The sequence below is a fragment of the Vombatus ursinus genome, unplaced genomic scaffold (assembly GCF_900497805.2).
Source record: "Vombatus ursinus unplaced genomic scaffold, bare-nosed wombat genome assembly UNPS02014812.1, whole genome shotgun sequence".
Lineage (NCBI taxonomy): Eukaryota > Metazoa > Chordata > Mammalia > Diprotodontia > Vombatidae > Vombatus > Vombatus ursinus.
Window position 1 is genome coordinate 1003238 of NW_020954590.1, and position 17301 is coordinate 1020538.

Sequence of the window (17301 nt, forward strand, 5' to 3'; positions counted from 1 at the left end):
CTCCATTTGGCACTTTATCCCCTCACCTCTCAGTTTCCCATACACCTCTCCTTGATCCTGCCCAATCCCGTGAGCTATTCCTGTGCATTACTTTTCAGAATTTCTTCTTGCATTTTTCTCTCCTTTCTTATTTATGGAAGCATCAAACTCACATCCCAGTTGCCACTGTTAGCATTAAAGGCATTATATGGAACACAGATATGACCCAGAAAAACTATTACTGTGCAGAGATGCTTAACACATATTCTCTTTGTAGGTGCTCAGTCCAGATTCTCAACTTTTACCAGGACAAAGGTTTCAAAAGAAAGGTATGTTTTCATCAGAACATCCATGTGTTTTTAAAACACTTTCAGATCCTTTGTAAAGTAACTTCCCCTTAGCTTTTGTATATGCCCTAGGCAGTTGTAATTAATGATATTTATTTCTTTCTTCATGTATATTTTTTTTGTATTTTCTGTGGATTCTTGTGGACTGTCCACTCCTTGATCCTCCAAGGGCAGGAGCCATGTGTCTTATTCCCTTAAAAATACCTGTCTATAGTTCCCAACTTAGTGTTCTGCACAGAATGGGCACTTGATCAGTGTTTCTGAGGGTTTATCTTTTAGGTGTTTTCACTTGAGTTATTCATTAACAGATTCTGAAGAGCAAGGGACTGTGGTAATAGCCTTATATCCCTATGATGGCCTTCACCCTGATGATTTATCCTTCAAGAAAGGAGAAAAATTGAAAATCATTGAAGAGTAAGTATATCCACATTGCAACTTCTGGCTTTTGATTCCCAAACCCATCCAAATCTTATAGACCTGTCCATTTTATCCACAGCTGTTACCTTCTAGTAACCCAGTGTTAACCTGATCCTTGTCATGTGAAAGTGAAACTTCACAACTTTGCTACTGGTACAATTTGGTGCTTAGATAGGGCAAGGTCAAAATAACTACTTTTGCCTTTTAAGTTTGGCTGCTAGAACACTCTACTGGCTAGTCTCACTTTGTAGAAAAATGTATTTGTTTTTGGCCTGTTTTACAACTTCAGGAATTTTTTGTGTCTAAGTAGGCCCCAAGCACTGTTAAGGATGCTGCTTTTTTACTTTAAAAAATTAATTTGGTTTTGTGAGTCTAAAGAACGTAAGACTCTAAAAGCAACTACTTTTATTTGTGAAGACCATACTCAGCATTAATATTATATATTTGCTATATACACAGTATCTCATTTTCCACATTATTTCCCTAACCTCTTCTTCTATTTTATCTCATTTACTTAGTTAGAAGACTAACTTGAGAATAAGACATTCTACATGTTTTAATCTTAGCTATCTCTAGCACATACCAACATGCTTTGAATACATATGTTATCATTTCAAGTATTGAGTAGATTTGAGGAGGGAAAACTATAAACATCCTCATGTGTATTGTGATTAAAGACTTCTTTTCCTACCCTGTAGTGGCATCAAGGAATTTGAGGAGTAGGCATTTTGTACTTCTAAACGATTTTGGAGAGCAGGCAAATGACGTAACTTAATTATCTTTTCATTTCCCCTCACACAGACGCACATAACATATGCTTTACTCTATATATACCTTCTTTGTAAAAACTGGAGAATGAGGAAATGACTCATTACATTGTAATTTTTTTATTCAAAATTTTTCCATAATGAATATTGCTATAGAAACCAGGTAATTTAATAAGAGAGTTAATATAACATGGAAGGGTGACATTTGCTCACTTGTCTCATTTTCCTTTTCTTCTTAATTTTGTCACAAGAATAGTGATACATCTCTCTTAGGTGAATTGAGATGAATAACTGATTTATAGCTGAATAGAAATATATATGTGTGTATGTACATACACATAAGTATTTATGTTTCTAAAGTATGGTAACATGATCTATTAAAAGTGCTTTGTGTAACACTAAACAAAGTGACCCACTTTTGGGATTGCGAGTTAGTGCTCAATATATACTCCATACTCAACCTATGTTTGGGCTCAAGAAAGAGGAGAGTGATGTTTGCACTCAAATCTTGGAGTTCTAGGTTCAATTTACCAAAAGAGAACAATAACCAGTTCTTGACTTATTGATATTAACATCCTTTTATATGTATTTTTGTTTCAGGCATGGAGAATGGTGGAAAGCTAGATCTCTTTTAACCAAAAAAGAAGGCTTCATTCCCAGCAATTATGTAGCAAAAGTCAACACTTTGGAAACAGAAGAGTAAGTTCTTCCAAAATTTCATATAACTTATGCACTTCCTGTTGTTGTATTTTTACCTTATTTATGCCATTGCTTCCCGAGGAAATACCATCTCCAAACTTTTTCACATTTCCTTTTCAGATGGTTCTTTAAAGATATAACCCGGAAAGATGCTGAAAGACAGCTTTTGGCTCCAGGGAATAGTGCAGGATCATTTCTTATCCGAGAAAGTGAAACATTAAAAGGTGGGACACATTTATTTTGTTTTACAAAATATTATTCCTGAAGCAATTTACTGAAACTATTTTTGAAGAATAAGTCAACAGATAGCAAAAGCTTAAGGCTTTAAGATTTGGGACATTATAGATATAGTAGCATTTTACGTTGTTACTCTGAGGACAGAAATACATTTTTTGGACCAGATCAATGTGGGCTTGTTTTGCTTAACTGTGCATTTTGGTTCCAAGAGAAGGTTTAAAATAGGGGAGGGAGGAGGGATAGAGAATTGGTGTGGAGAAGAGGGCTAATGATGGTGGTACCAAAAAAATGTGTCAGTAATACATTTAAAGATGCACAGAAGAAAAGAGAAAGAGGTTCAGAAGGAAAGCAAGGAGACAAGAGGAGACAAGCAGGAGAACTTTGAAACTAATGTGCTGAATTTATTATATGACTTTAAAAACCAGCTGTAAATGATGGAGATTTGATTACTCATGTGCAATCGTCTTTGCTCTTCTTGTATAAGGAAATGCTTGTATTTACCGGTATTTGTCAAGTTCAGAATTACAAAAAAAAAAGTATTTTTTAAATGGTTACTTGTGCTATAAAAATAATTGTGTACACTATTACAATAAAGGCCATTTTTATAAAATGATCGTTTCTTACAATATGTAAGGCTTTGAAATATTTTTCAAACATTCAAACATTTGTAAAGGTAAGTAGGTGGCACAACGGATAGAGTGCTGGGACTGGAGTCAGGAAGAAGTGAGTTCAAATCCAGCATTAGACACTTATTAGCTGTGTGACCCTGGACAAGTCACTTAACCACTGTTTGCCTCAGTTTCCTCATCTGTAAAATGGGAATAATAATAGCATCTACTTTCAAGGTTAATGTGGGAACCAAATGAGATAATAAAGGGCTTAGTATAATACCTGTTGCATAGTAAGTACTATATAAACGTTAACTATTATTTTTTCTTTTTTTATTAATTTATTTTAATTTATCAACAATCACTTCCACAAGCTTTTGAGTTTTACATTTTTCTTTCTTTCCCTTCCCACCTCCCTCCCCAAGATGGCATGCAATCTGATATAGGATGTATATATGTATATATTTATACTATATATGTATATATATATATATATACACACATGTATATTCCTATTAAACATATTTTCATATTAGTGATGTTGTAAGGAAGAATTAGAACTAATAGGAAGAACCATAAGAAAGAGAGAAAACAAAACAAAACAGAAGAAAAAATAGCAAATAGTATGCTTCGATCTGCATTGAAACTCCATAGTTCTTTCTTTGGATGTGGATAGCATTTTCCATCATGAGACCTTTGGAGATCTCTTAGATCCTTGCATTGCTGAGAAGGGCAAAGTCTATCAGTGTTAGTCATTGCACAATGTGGCTGTTACTGTGTACAATGTTCTCCTGGTTCTGCTCACTTCACTCAGCATCACACCATACAAGTCTTTCCAGGTTTTTCTGAAGTTCGCCTGCTCATCATTTCTTGCAGCACAATAGCATTCCATTACATTCATATACCACAACTTGTTCAGCCATTCCCCAATTGATGTGCATTCCCTTAATTTCCAATTCTTTGCCACCACAAAAAAAGCTGCTATAAATATTTTTGTACATGTGGGTCCTTTCCCCATTTTTATGATCTCTTTGGGATACAACCCTAGAAGTGCTATTGCTGGGTCAAAGGGTATGCACATTTTTGTAGCCCTTTGGGTATAGTTCCAAATTGCTCTTCAAAATGGTTGGATCATTTTACAACTCCACCAACAATGCATTAGTGTTCCAGTTTTCCCACATCTTCTCCAACATTTATCATTTTCCCGTTTTGTTATGCTGGCCAATCTGATAGGTGTGATGTGGTACCTCAGAGTTGTTTTGATTCCCATTTTTCTAATCAATAGTGATTTAGAGCATTATAAAATATTATAATATTTTAAATATAATAAATATATAAACATAAATATAATATAAAATATAATACAATAATACAATATATTAGACATTATAAAATATTTAGGAATCAACCTACCCAAACAAACCCAGGAACTATATGAACACAATTACAAAATGCTTTCCACACAAATAAAGTCAGATCTAAATAACTGGAAAAACATCAGTTGCTCATGGGTAGGCTGAGCTAATATAATAAAAATGAAAATTCTACCTAAACTAATTTACTTATTCAGTGCCATACTAATCAAACTATCAAAAATTATTTTATAGAGCTAGAAAGAATAATAACAAGATTCATCTGTAAGAAGAAAAGGTCCAGAATATCAAGAGAACTAATGAAAAGAAATGCAGGGGAAGGTGGCCTAGCTGTTCCAGATCTTAAATTGTATTATAAAACAGCAGTCATCAAAACTACTTGGTACTGGCTAAGAAATAGAGTGGTGGATCAGTGGAATAGGTTAGGTATGCAAGAAACAGTAGTCAATGACTATAGGAATATACTATTTGATAAACCCAAAGACCCCTAGCTTCTGGGATAAGAACTCACTATTTGAAAAAAAAACTCCTGGGAAAACTGGAAAAGAGTATGGCAGAAACTAGGCATAGACCAAAATCTCACACCATATATCAAAATAAAGTCAAAATGGGTTCATGATTTAGATATAAAGGCTGATACTATAAGCAAACTGGGAGAGCAAGGAATAGTTCACCTATCAGATTTATGGAGAACAGAAGAATTCATGACCAAACAGGAGATAGAGAACATTGCGAAATGCAAAATAGATAGTTTTGATTATATTAAATTGAAAAGTTTTTGCACAAACAAAGCCAATGCAACTAAGATTAGAAGGAAGGTAGAAAATTGGGAAAGAATTTTTACAACCAGTCTCTCTGATAAGGGCCTCATTTCTAATATATGTAGAGAATTAAGTCAAAGTTATAAGAATACAAGTCATTCCCCAGTTGATAAATGGTCAAAGGATATGAACAAGCAGTTCTCTTATGAAGAAATTAAAGCCATCTACAGTCAAATGTTAGCTATTATTAAAAGAAAATAAATCAAGAAGTTATATTTCCATTTATTTTAAAATTAAGTTTTTTTTTTTAAAGAAAAAGGCCATTATGAGAGAATGAGAATAGTATGTTAGGTAAATTTCTTTAAAAAAAGTTGATAATGCATACTAAATATTGTATAATAATATTTGATAATACATATTAAAATATTCAATAAGAATATTTAAAATATCTAGACCTGGGGCAGCTAGGTGGCACAGTACATAGAGCACCAGCCCTGGAGTCAGGAGGATCTGAGTTCAAATGTGGCCTCAGACACATAACACTTACTAGCTGTGTGACTCTAGGCAAGTCACTTAACCTCGATTGCCTTGCCAAAAAAATTTAAAAATAAAAAAAATTCTAGACCTTAAAATTTGATGATTGGTAGGAAACAGTTTTGCTTATGCTAAGAAATAGGCTAAATTCTCCAAACCCTTTGACCTAGAGAGCCCACTACTAGGCAAATACTTTGAAGAAGTCAAAGGTTAAAAAAAAGCCCAATATGCATATGAAAATATCATACAGCACTTTTTAATAGAAAAGAACTAGAAGCGAAGCAGGTACTCACAGACTAGGAAGTAGCAAAACATGTTGGGAGACATAAATGTAATACAATAATACTTTGCTCTAAGAAAAAAATGAATATGATGACTACACAGAAGTATGGAAAGACATAAGAATGGTCTAAGGTGAAGTAAGCAGAACCAGGTAAACAATGTGTACAATGACTACACTGATGCAATTGGAAAAAAAAACAACCACAATAACAATCAAAACTGAATCCCATGGAATAATAATAACTAAGATGTGCTCCAGAGAACATACACGAGAGGCATTTCCCCCAGCTTCTCTGCAAAGACAGGAGAACTATGAGTGTGAGACACTGAATATAATGTCAGACTTTCTTTTTGATGTGTTAGTTATTTTAATGAACTGGGTTTTTAAAAATTCTTTATGACTTTAAGGAGAGAAAGAAGGGGGAGTATATTGGATAAAATATATGATGTAAAGATAAAAGGTCAATACAGTGTCATTTTTTAAAAGGGTAAGTACGAAAAGTTTTAAACTTAGTTTATATTTATCATATTTAATAACATTCATTTTCTATAATGTAAAATAAAATGAAAATCTATAACGACTCTTTAACCTAACTAAAGTCATTGCTTTATTTTTCCATAGGAAGTTTCTCTCTTTCTGTCCGAGATTATGACCCACTGCATGGTGATGTTATTAAGCACTACAAAATTAGAAGTCTGGACAATGGAGGTTATTACATATCTCCGAGAGTCACTTTTTCCTCTATCAGTGACATGATTAAGCATTATCAAAGTAAGGCCAACAAATACTATAACATGCATTTTTAATAGCATAAAATGCTTTTTTATTTTTAAATCTTTAGCTAGTTGTCTTTAAAAAAAGCAAATATTTCTTCAGATCTAATGATCTTGATGATCTAGAAGTATCTTGGGGTACAAATACCCATCAATTAGCATCCTGGATATTTCTATCAATAAGAAATACTAATGTTTACACATTGTACTGTCCTAATTCAGTGATCAGAAAGAGACACAAGTTGATTGAGTTTTATGTAAAGGACTCTTTTCCTGGGAGGCATTAGGAGGAGTTTTAAGATTGTCTTTTAAAAGAAAAAAGATAGAAATGAACATATATTCTGTACTATTGGGGTTCATCATTGTGGTACCCACTGTGTGCTCCCTATTTTTGGTGAGGACACAACTGTCTAATCACTTAGCTTCACAATCTCATCTTCCTCATCTCACTGTCTCTTCAGTTGCTGAGTGTTGTCCATTCTAATTCCACCACATCTCTTGAATCTATCTTCTTCATTCTACTCACTAAGCCACCATCCTACTTCAGGGCTTAATCACCAGTCCCCCGAATTATTATAGTAGTCTCCTAATTGGCTCTTTGTAGCTACCCTCTCTTCTCCAGCCCATTCTTGCCATAGCTGTCAGAGTTCTTCTGCACAGTTCTGATCATGTCATTTCCCTACCTCAAAAGCTCTTGTGGCTTCCTATTGCCTAGAGGATAAAACCCAAACTCTTCAGCTTGGCATTGAAAACCTGTCCTAATTATGCTTCAGCCTGTTCTTTTCAGATTTACTATATAGTATTTTCCTCCACTCATTCTGAAGTCCAGCCAAATTGGCCTCCTCCTACATCTTCCCATACAACATTCCATTTCCCATGTCTGTCCCTTGGTGCAGGCTCTTCCCTTGGACTAGAATGTGCTCCCTCCCCACCCCCACCTTCTTTGTTTATGCACTGCAACCTGCTGATACCCACTATGTGCCTTTCCATTTCCTCCTACTTGGTAGTCAGTTTTAGTTCTCTGGAAACTGCAGTTTTCCATGAATGAGAGCCATATAACATCAATGGAATGTTGATATTAAAGAAGATGTGCCTTTGTTTTAGGAAGAAGTTGGGGGTCTTGAAAGATGGTTTGCACTTTTCTAAAAGTAATCAAAAGTGTTTCCTTCTCCTCCTGTTTAATTCTGGGCTTAATTCTTTGGTTTTTTTCAGTGTTTGTCATACACACACATAGAGTGTCAATTTCTATAGGTATTCCAGCTAACTATTTGTCATATTCTGGACAATAAATATTCTTCATTGTTCTTTTTTCCTGTTTGGAAGCTTAGGCTGTACCCCTTTGAATGATTCCTTATTCCATTCAGCAGTTTCTGCCAAATACACATGGCATTCGCACATATGCATACAAATACCCCCCCACACACACACAAACATAGCAAAACAAAATAAAATTAGGCTATCAAATAAAATTATCTTCAAACAATAACAAGAAGAATAATCCTGTCTTTTCATTTAGAAATGTCCCAAATTAATATCTATTTCAAGGGAAACCCTATAATTATTTATCAACTAGGGCAGATCTGAGGTAAACACTTTTAGTCTAAAATATAGAATTTCTGTATATGATGCAATGCAAAATACTATTTTAATGATTTTTTTTCTTTAAAATTTAGAGCAGCCGGATGGTTTGTGCAGAAGGCTTGAGAAGCCATGTATTTGTCCAAAACCACAAAAACCATGGGATAAAGATGCTTGGGAAATTCCACGTGAATCAATTAAGCTAGTAAAGAAGCTTGGAGCAGGACAATTTGGAGAAGTCTGGATGGGTGAGTGGTCACCAGATCATATTCATATTTCCCCCACTTGTAGATTCGATTATTTGGAATGTTAAAAATGTAACCAGAGAATAAGAATAACAGCAGTTTCTTTGTATCTTTCTTAGCATGTGTAACAATACAAAATATTAAGTAGTATCAGTTGCCTTCAGTTGCCTTCTCTTCACCTGGAGAAGATAAGAAATAGTCTGGCAAATATATCTTTTTTCCTTCTTTAGTCGATAACATACAGGGACAAGAATGGGTCCTATCTTGTATCTATTTCCCCATTGAACAGTTTCCCTTTTGAATGGTCATTTAAAAGAGAGAAAGAGGAAATTTTGTTCTTGACTGTTTTGCTACAGATTTTGAATGACCACTTTTCCCTATGCTAGATGAACTGGATAAATATATAAAGGTCAGGAAATGTATTTCTATCTCATAAAATGGATTCAGAGCAGGTTTTATACGTACTAAAGTAGGAGTACATGGAATATTTGAGGAGCACTAGCACTGAGGCTGAGGGAGGCTTAAGTAAGTGATTGGTCAGTGATCATACAGGGAGTGAATGAAAGAAGTAGAATTCTGCCATTAGTAGACTTCATTATTCTGCCTTAATCATTTCTATCTCCCTTTAATACTTTTTAAAATAAAAATACTGAAGGGATACAGCAACGTTCACACATGAAGACTTGAAACTTTGAGAATTTTTTGGATCACTTTAGGTTTCTAACAGAGAAGATTTTGGGGAGTATAATGTCCTGGGTACCTGAAGAGAAGGAACATGAAATAGAAAAAGGAGGTTATGAAGTCACAAAGACAAATTTTACCTGCTTTGAAGTTTTCTTTTGAAAAAAAAAAGAGGACTAATTCTAAAATAAGAGTCTCCTACTACATCACTACCACTTACTTTAGGTAGTTCCATTGCCACCTACCATGGGGATCTATGAGGAGTGATTTTTCCTCCATTGACTGATCCCCTGGGATCAGTTTTACCAATTTCTCCTTCTCCTTCCTACTGTGTCCACTACAACACAGCCCACAGTCTGCAGTACAGAATTAATTTCAACAAATTTAATCCAGGAACTGTTTATTAAACAGCTGCTTTGTGGAAATTATCAAGCAAGGCACTGTGGGGGCTTAAGAGATGAACTTGTCATCATCCTCTTTTTTTTTTATATGAGGCAATTGGGGTTAAGTGACTTGCCCAGGGTCACACATCTAGTAAAGTATCAAGTGTCTGGTATGAGATTAGATTTGAACTCAGGTCCTCCTGACTCCAGGGTTGGTGCTCTATCCACTGCGCCACCTAGCTGCCCCCATCACCCTTCTCTTTACAGGGCTTATAATCAAGTAGGGAACGTAAGATACATTCACAATTAGCTCTAATTGTGGTTTGACAAGGCAGAATGTGGTGCATACTATGAGAGGTAGAAAGTTCTAAGGAAACATTGGGAAATAGGGAAATTACTTCTCACCAGTAAGATAAAGACAAAGAACCAGGAAAAGCACAGACCATGCTTTGGGAATGATGAGTAGTCGTTCTTGGTTAGAGAATAAGGTTTATAAATAACAGATAATGATATGCCTAGAACAAATCTAATATTTATTAGACTTGAGAAAATTTATAAACATACAATCTCACCTTATTCAGTTAACTCCAATGAGATTAGATAGGGAGAAATACAAAGAGTTAGATAAGTTGCTTTAGGTTTGGTATAGGCTTAAATCATTAGTCTTTTCTAGGCATTCCCATTTTTGTCTCTCCTTGTAGGCAGCAGATAACCTTGGGATTACTGAACTTTCTTGTCAGTCCACCCCAGTTTTGTTTACATACATTAGATTGTATTATCTTTCTCTAAGATTCCTAGGAGAAGCAATGGTAATAAAAACAGCTAACATATGTAGCCTTATGCTTTGCATAGATGGTTGTTTGATTCTCACAACCAGAATATATGGCTGGTATTATGCTCATTTTACAGATGAGGAAACTGAAAGCAAAGGAAAGAGAAATTGAGTGACTTGGTCACGATCACATCACATATTTAGGGAGTATCAGAAGTACGATTCAAACCCCAGGTCTTTCTCTTTTTTATATTTTATTTTTATTTTCAATCTCTCTCTCTCTCTACTATTCTACCTATTGAGAAATAAAGATATGATACCCATTATACATATGAAATCATGCAAAAGATATTTCTACATTAGCCATGTTCCAAAAAAAGCAAAAAAAAATTTAAAAAGAGAAAAAATTTGTTTCAATATGTACTCTGAGTCTATCAGTTCTCTCTCTGGAGGTGGATAGCATTTTTCATCAAGTCCTTTGGAGTTATGGTGGAACATTGCAATGATCAGAGTTATAAGTCTTTCACAGCTGATTATCTTTACAATGTTACTGTTACTGTGTACGTTATTCCCCTGGTTCTACTCATTCATTTTGCTTCAGTTCCTGTAAGTCTTCCCAGGCTTTTCTGACACCATCCCTTTCATCATTTCTTACAGCACAATAGTATTACATCACATTCATATACCACAATATGTCCAGTCATTCCTCAATTGATGGATGCCCCCTTCAGTTTCTAATTTATTGCTGCCACAAAAAGAACCACCATAAACATTTTTGTCCACACGGATCCTTTTCCTTTTTCCTTGATCTCTTTGTGGCATAGACTAGTGATGGTATTGCTGTGCCAAAGAGTACACACAGTTTTGTAGTGCTTTTGGCATAGTTTCAAATTGTTCTTCAGAATCATTGGACTAGCTCACAACTCTACCAACAGTGCATTAGTGTGCCTATTTTCCCATATATCCTCTAGCATTTATTATTTTCATTTTCTGTTACCTTAGCCAATCTGACACATGAGGTAATATTTCAGAGGTAGTTTAATTTGAATTTCTTAAATTATTCATGATTTAGAGAATTTTTTATGTAACTATTGATAGCTTTGATCTCTTCCTCTGAAAACTGCATATTCATATCCTTTGGCTACTTATTAATTGGGGAATGGCTCTTATTTTTATAAATTTGGCTTATAAATTTGATAATTTATCAGAGAAACTTGCTGTAAAATTTCCCCCATTTTCTTTCTTTTCTTCTAATTTTGGCTACGTTGGTTTTATTCCTGCAAAAAACTTTTAATTTTAAATAATAAAATTTTATCTATGTTGCCTCCCATGAATTTCTATATCTCTTGTTTGCAAACTTTGGTCTTTCTGGACTCCAAGTTCTGTATTGTTCCCATTTTGCATTGATGCCTTTGTACCTCAAGCTCCTCTTCCCCTTCCAACCTGCATGAGTTGCAGTTCTCTCTCAATGGGATTATGTCCCAAAATCCATATTGGATATGTGCTGAGGGGAAAGAAGAGTATGATTATCAGAGAAGAAAACAGTAAAAGGAAACTGAAGTACAATTTATAAAGTGATTTTTCTTTATTTTATTAGAGACCTAAAGATATTCAATATTGAAATCAGACTAAAAGCATGTAAAACTATGTAATTTTGCATGTCAGTTGGGTAGGAGTGCTGAAGAAGCTCAAGACCAGCCATCACTATTTAAAATAAGTAGCATCCAAATTCTGCCACTCATGGGGCATCTGGCTTTAGAGATGTTACTGTCAGCACTGTTGTCAAATGAAGCATCTAGGTCACTTACTGGGGAAAGGGAGGAGTTAGGGCTTAGAATTCCATGTACAGACTTTTTATCAGTCAGGAGGAACAAGTATCAGTGAGATCGTGGGTGTAAATGATGAAACAGCAAATCAGTTCTTAGGAAGCTCTTCCAATATGTAAGGTTAGCTGTTTAAGGGGGATATGAAAATGATTATCTCTCGCATTTTCCTCAAATTTTCTGTTAGGCTTTTAAGCAAGTACAAAAATACCACTCTTATGAACCCTATGATTGTTCTTAGAGATTCTAATTTGCTGGCCCAGCTCTTTCATTCTAAAGGTTCTGAATTGTTAGGGTTAAAGTTAATCCTCTCTCCCATCTCACACTATTCACATTGGTCTTTTTCACTTCCATAGATACTGCCTATGTTAAGGACTAACAATCTGCAACTCAGATTCCTTGGTCCTAACAAGGACCTGGACAACGTGTTTTCTTAATAGCTGTACTAACCCTTCCTGCCTAGTCCTTAACCTCTTATATTCAGAGAATCACAGAATGTCAGAGCTGTAAGGAACCTTAAAGATCGATGTTATCCAACCTATTTTTTTTAAACAGATGAAGAACCTGAGGCCATGATCACACAACTAATTAATGGAAAAGCTGAGAATTTAGCCCAAGTATCTTACCAAGCCAATCAATGTTCTCCCTACTACACTTCACTTATCAAATGGATTCTTCTGTGTGTACTTTTCAATGTATAGCGTGTTGAATGTAATGTGTGTGATACTTTAGGGATCTTTTAGCATTTTGTATTTTCTTCTCGGGCTCTTCTTCCTGTAAAGATTTCCTCAAAGTAGAGACCTTGATCCTTTTCTCTGTCTTGTCCTCTCCTCTAAACCCTCTGCCTTGGTGATTGATTTATCCAACAGCTTAAATCACAACCCCATGACATATGACTCCCAAACTTTTATCTTCCACCATGATTGATTGGGCATCTCCACCTACATGTCCTTCCTTTCAGTTATGCCTTAGGTTCATAAATATAGAATTTTAAGGGGATTTTAGAAATTGAGTCCCACTGTCCCATCTATCTCCATTTTACAGATGAAGAAACTTAAGAATTTTAAGTGCTTGCCTATGGTCACATAAATAATAAGCAAAAAAGGTGACATTTGCACCTAGGTCTCCTGACTTTAAAGCCAGTGCTTTTCCCATTCTACCATGTTAACCCCTCCTCATATCTCCTCCTTAAACCCCTAACCCTGCTTTTCTTACTGATTACCTCTTCTATTCAAGGTACTTCCTTTATGGCTTTCAGTCATTTAAACTGAGAGGCATAAAATAGGACTGAGTATTCCAATGTAAGTGATTGGAAGCTATAAATGTAATACCATTAAGAAATAAAAGGTTGACTTTAATTCTGTCTCCAAAACATGAGTCATAGGTCATATGGATCATAGATTTATGCTGGAAGTGGATCTTAGAGATCTTATAATTCAACCTCCCATTTTATAGATGAGGATACTGAGGCCCAGAGAAATAAAATGATTTGCCCAAGGTCATAGATAATAAATAGCAGAGATAGGGTTCTAACCATTGTCCTCTGAATATAAATGTGACATCCATTCTGCCATAACAAGCTTCCTCCTCTTGACCTCTTTTCCATTTTCATTGGTGCCTTCCTATTTTAAATACTTTTTACCTGATGTCTTAGTAGTTCCCTGATCTTCACGTTCATCCCACATACTGTTACCCAATTCATTTTCCTAATTTGTAGCTCTGGTCCTGTCACCCCACTGCTTCCTAAATCTTCAACAGTTGCTCCTGTTACCTGGCAAATGAAATTCAAACTCCTAAGCCTCACATTCATGCCCTCTGCAATGAATGTGACCTCAAATGAACTTTGTGAGTTTTTTTTCTCATATGACTCCCCTTCACATATGCCACACTCCAGCAGAATTTTCTCACAACCTATACTTTGCTACATCTATGTCTTATCATGCCCAACATCCGACATGTTCTCTTCTTGATGAAATCCTATCTATTCTTCAAGACCAGATCAAATGTCACCTGTTCAATGAAGCCCTTCCTGATTTTTTTAGGAGAGCATGATGTCTTTCCCTTCTGAAATCTCATAATATTTTCCCTTGTGCACAATCATATTCTATGTTATATCATAATTATGAATTTTAAGGTTCTATTCTGATGGAGATTATATTCTTGGTTCTTAAAGCCAGACAAAGTTCTACCAAACTGAAAAAATTTCAAGAACAGATCCAGTGTGTCTGAGGCCCAGCCTGGCCAAGTATTGCTAGTCAGCAAAAACAAAGTTTGGTGACCAGGTGATACATTTTTTGGTCCTGGAAACTGACCCAAAACAGACACAAATAGAAAATGGTTGACAGTAATAGTGGTAGCAAACAGGCAGAGGATATTAAGAATCACAAAGCTCTTAGTCTGAAAATATTAATTGGTATTGTCACTTTTAACGTGACCTTTGTCCAACCACGACTGAGTTAACATATTACTGGAGGAACTGAACCATAGCCATATTGCCATTCTTCCAATAAATGAAATGGAAAAAAAAAGATCAGCAAAGTGAAAGAATGACTTATAGTCTCTCCTTGGAGAGCTGCATAAAAGAGTTAACAGAGTTGGTTTCATCCCATGCTTAAAGTTAAAAATAAATTTCATGAGACTTTTTTTCATCTTAACCTTGCACTAATCAGATGAACAAAGACAAATAGACTACCATGAAGATAATTTCAGCTTATGCACCCCCATCATTTGCAAAGGATAAAGATGTAGACAAGTTCTATGATATGACTTTGATGATATATGTAAAATTATGTCAATATATACTTTTGTATTCAGTGACTTCATTATAGAGATAAAAATAGAGTCTGGCAGATCATGAAATGAAAGAGGCTGAAAACTCGGAGACTTTATATGTCACAAGTCTTCAAATAACGTTTTCTTTAAGGACAGTGTAAGAAATTATATTGGATATGGAGAGCACCAAGTGATATAAAAAATGAAACTGACAGCCTTCACAGACAGGAGATGTCTGGAGAATCAGTGGTCTATACCCAGGTTATTATTGACTGGTCAAAACAGAGATCAAATTAAATACTAAACTGAAAGGAAAGCTAAAGATAGGTAGAAGAAACTATATGCAATTGCAGCACTTCCAATGCCAACTACTCTGTGTGTTATCTGTTCTGAAAAGTGAGCAGAGAAGAGTAGAAACATTGATCCTCACTATTCCTTAGATGACTGATAAAAAACACCTGCTACAGTGAGGAAACAGGAAGAGCCCCCAAAACCATCACAATAAGAAAAGATCATTCCCTTGCCAATTGAAAAGACATGGCAGCAAAGAGTAACATCAACTTGCAGTAAAAGCCTATTTACAAAGTATTATGGAGGATTAGGATCATGAGTAGAATTAATTCATAAAACATTAAAAGCATAACAGGAAAAAAATGAGAATTCAAAGAACTTGGTGTGAGATCCAGCAAAGTCAAGTCATCTAGATAGCATTTGTAAATAAAACTAGGAGGACCACAGATGCAAAATGCAACTGGTCTTCTTGAATTTCTGGAAATATCTGATCACATTAGTGGTGATATTTGAAGAACCGTACTTGGGTCTAGCTCCTTGGTCCACGTTGTGAAGAAGAGACACTTGAGAATGACGTTGGTCAGAGAAACCAGACCTCTCTCAGTTGAAATCCACATTAATGTGACAGAGATTAATCTACCCTTCCACAGTTGTAAAAACAAAGTGGATACAAAAGGATGCTATTCTGGCCATGACTTGCTCCTGTGATTTTGGCCATGACCCAGAAAACTTCTTTGTAAACAATGAAATGACTTCCATATATAGTGGATACATTTAACGTAGAAATAGTACCAAATGAATGTAGCTTGTATGATTTATTGTAAGTAAGAAAATATGGTTTAATAATGTATTTTTTAAAATTTCTCATTCTTACTAGGGACATGAATGCTAAAAAAAATTAAAATATATGCAATTGAAGGTCTGGGTAATGTGTTTTTAAAAGAATCTACCAAGAGAAAGGTTTGGTAAGCAGGGAAGCTTTCTTATTTATTATAAGCAAAAGCTGAACCTTTTAAAAGATTTCCTGTTGAGCCAAATGAACAAATAGATATTTTTGTTAAAAATGAGAAACTTATGCATGAATTAGGAGTAGTTTGTTATGGTTTGTAATATTTTTGTCTGAAAAGGTAATTAATAAATACTAGGAAGTGACCAGTTCATGGGGAGGGGGAAGAATAAAGAGGCTGTTTCTCCTCAAGATGTTTCCTCTTGTTTATGAGTTCTTCTTGACGTCTCACTGGGGTGAAATGTTTTCCTCCATAGATTGTTACATTGTGGGGAAAATTATTGTACAGTGAAGCTAAGTGCTACATTTCCTCTCACTATTTGGTTCTGAGGCTTCTTTGCTGAAGAAAGAGAAATTCTTGTAGGTGAAATTTCTTTTTGGGAGAAAAAAGTTTTGGCACCCTCCTTATGTCCTTGTCATGTGGGGAGCTAGTGCAGGGGTGGGAAACCTGTGGCTTGAGGCCACCTGTCTAGATCCTTGGGTGCAGCCTTTTAACTGAGTTCTTGTTTTACAGAACAAATCCTTTTATTTAGGGGATTTATTCTGTGAAGTTTGGATTCAGTCAAAGGGTCGAACTTGATGACCTAGAGACCTCAAGGTTACAGGTTCCTCACCCCTGAGTTAGTGCCTACTCAAGTGTCCAATCGATACTTTTTTTAAAAAATTGAAATTATATGGAGAGGCAGCATAGCTCACTAGAGTGCTGGCCCCAGAACTGGAAGACCTGGGCTCATACCCTGACTCTGACACATACTGGCTGTGTGGCTTAGGGCAAGTCTCTTAACCTTTCAGTGCTCTTGGCAGATCTCTAAGACACTACATTGAGGAGAAAGTGCTCACCTGCCATGGTAAAGGGGTTATCCTCATCCCAGAAGTCCCCTATGCCAATGATATCACATACATACTTCGATCACCCCTATAAAATTAATCAATTTTCTAATTCAATTTCATGCATAAAAAGAAAAAAAGCCT

At 35.4% G+C, this 17301-nt stretch overlaps 1 protein-coding gene across 2 annotated transcripts in view; it reads left to right on the plus strand.

The window, feature by feature from the left end:
* Positions 1-17301, plus strand: part of LOC114053901 (tyrosine-protein kinase Lyn) — a 146552-nt gene that overhangs the window by 80008 nt on the left and 49243 nt on the right. For both annotated transcript variants that reach the window (XM_027877022.1, XM_027877021.1), the window contains 6 exons: positions 257-308; positions 635-740; positions 2111-2209; positions 2330-2433; positions 6627-6776; positions 8452-8604. In XM_027877022.1, the coding sequence (XP_027732823.1) occupies positions 257-308; positions 635-740; positions 2111-2209; positions 2330-2433; positions 6627-6776; positions 8452-8604 (664 nt within the window). The remainder of the gene's footprint in view (positions 1-256; positions 309-634; positions 741-2110; positions 2210-2329; positions 2434-6626; positions 6777-8451; positions 8605-17301) is intronic.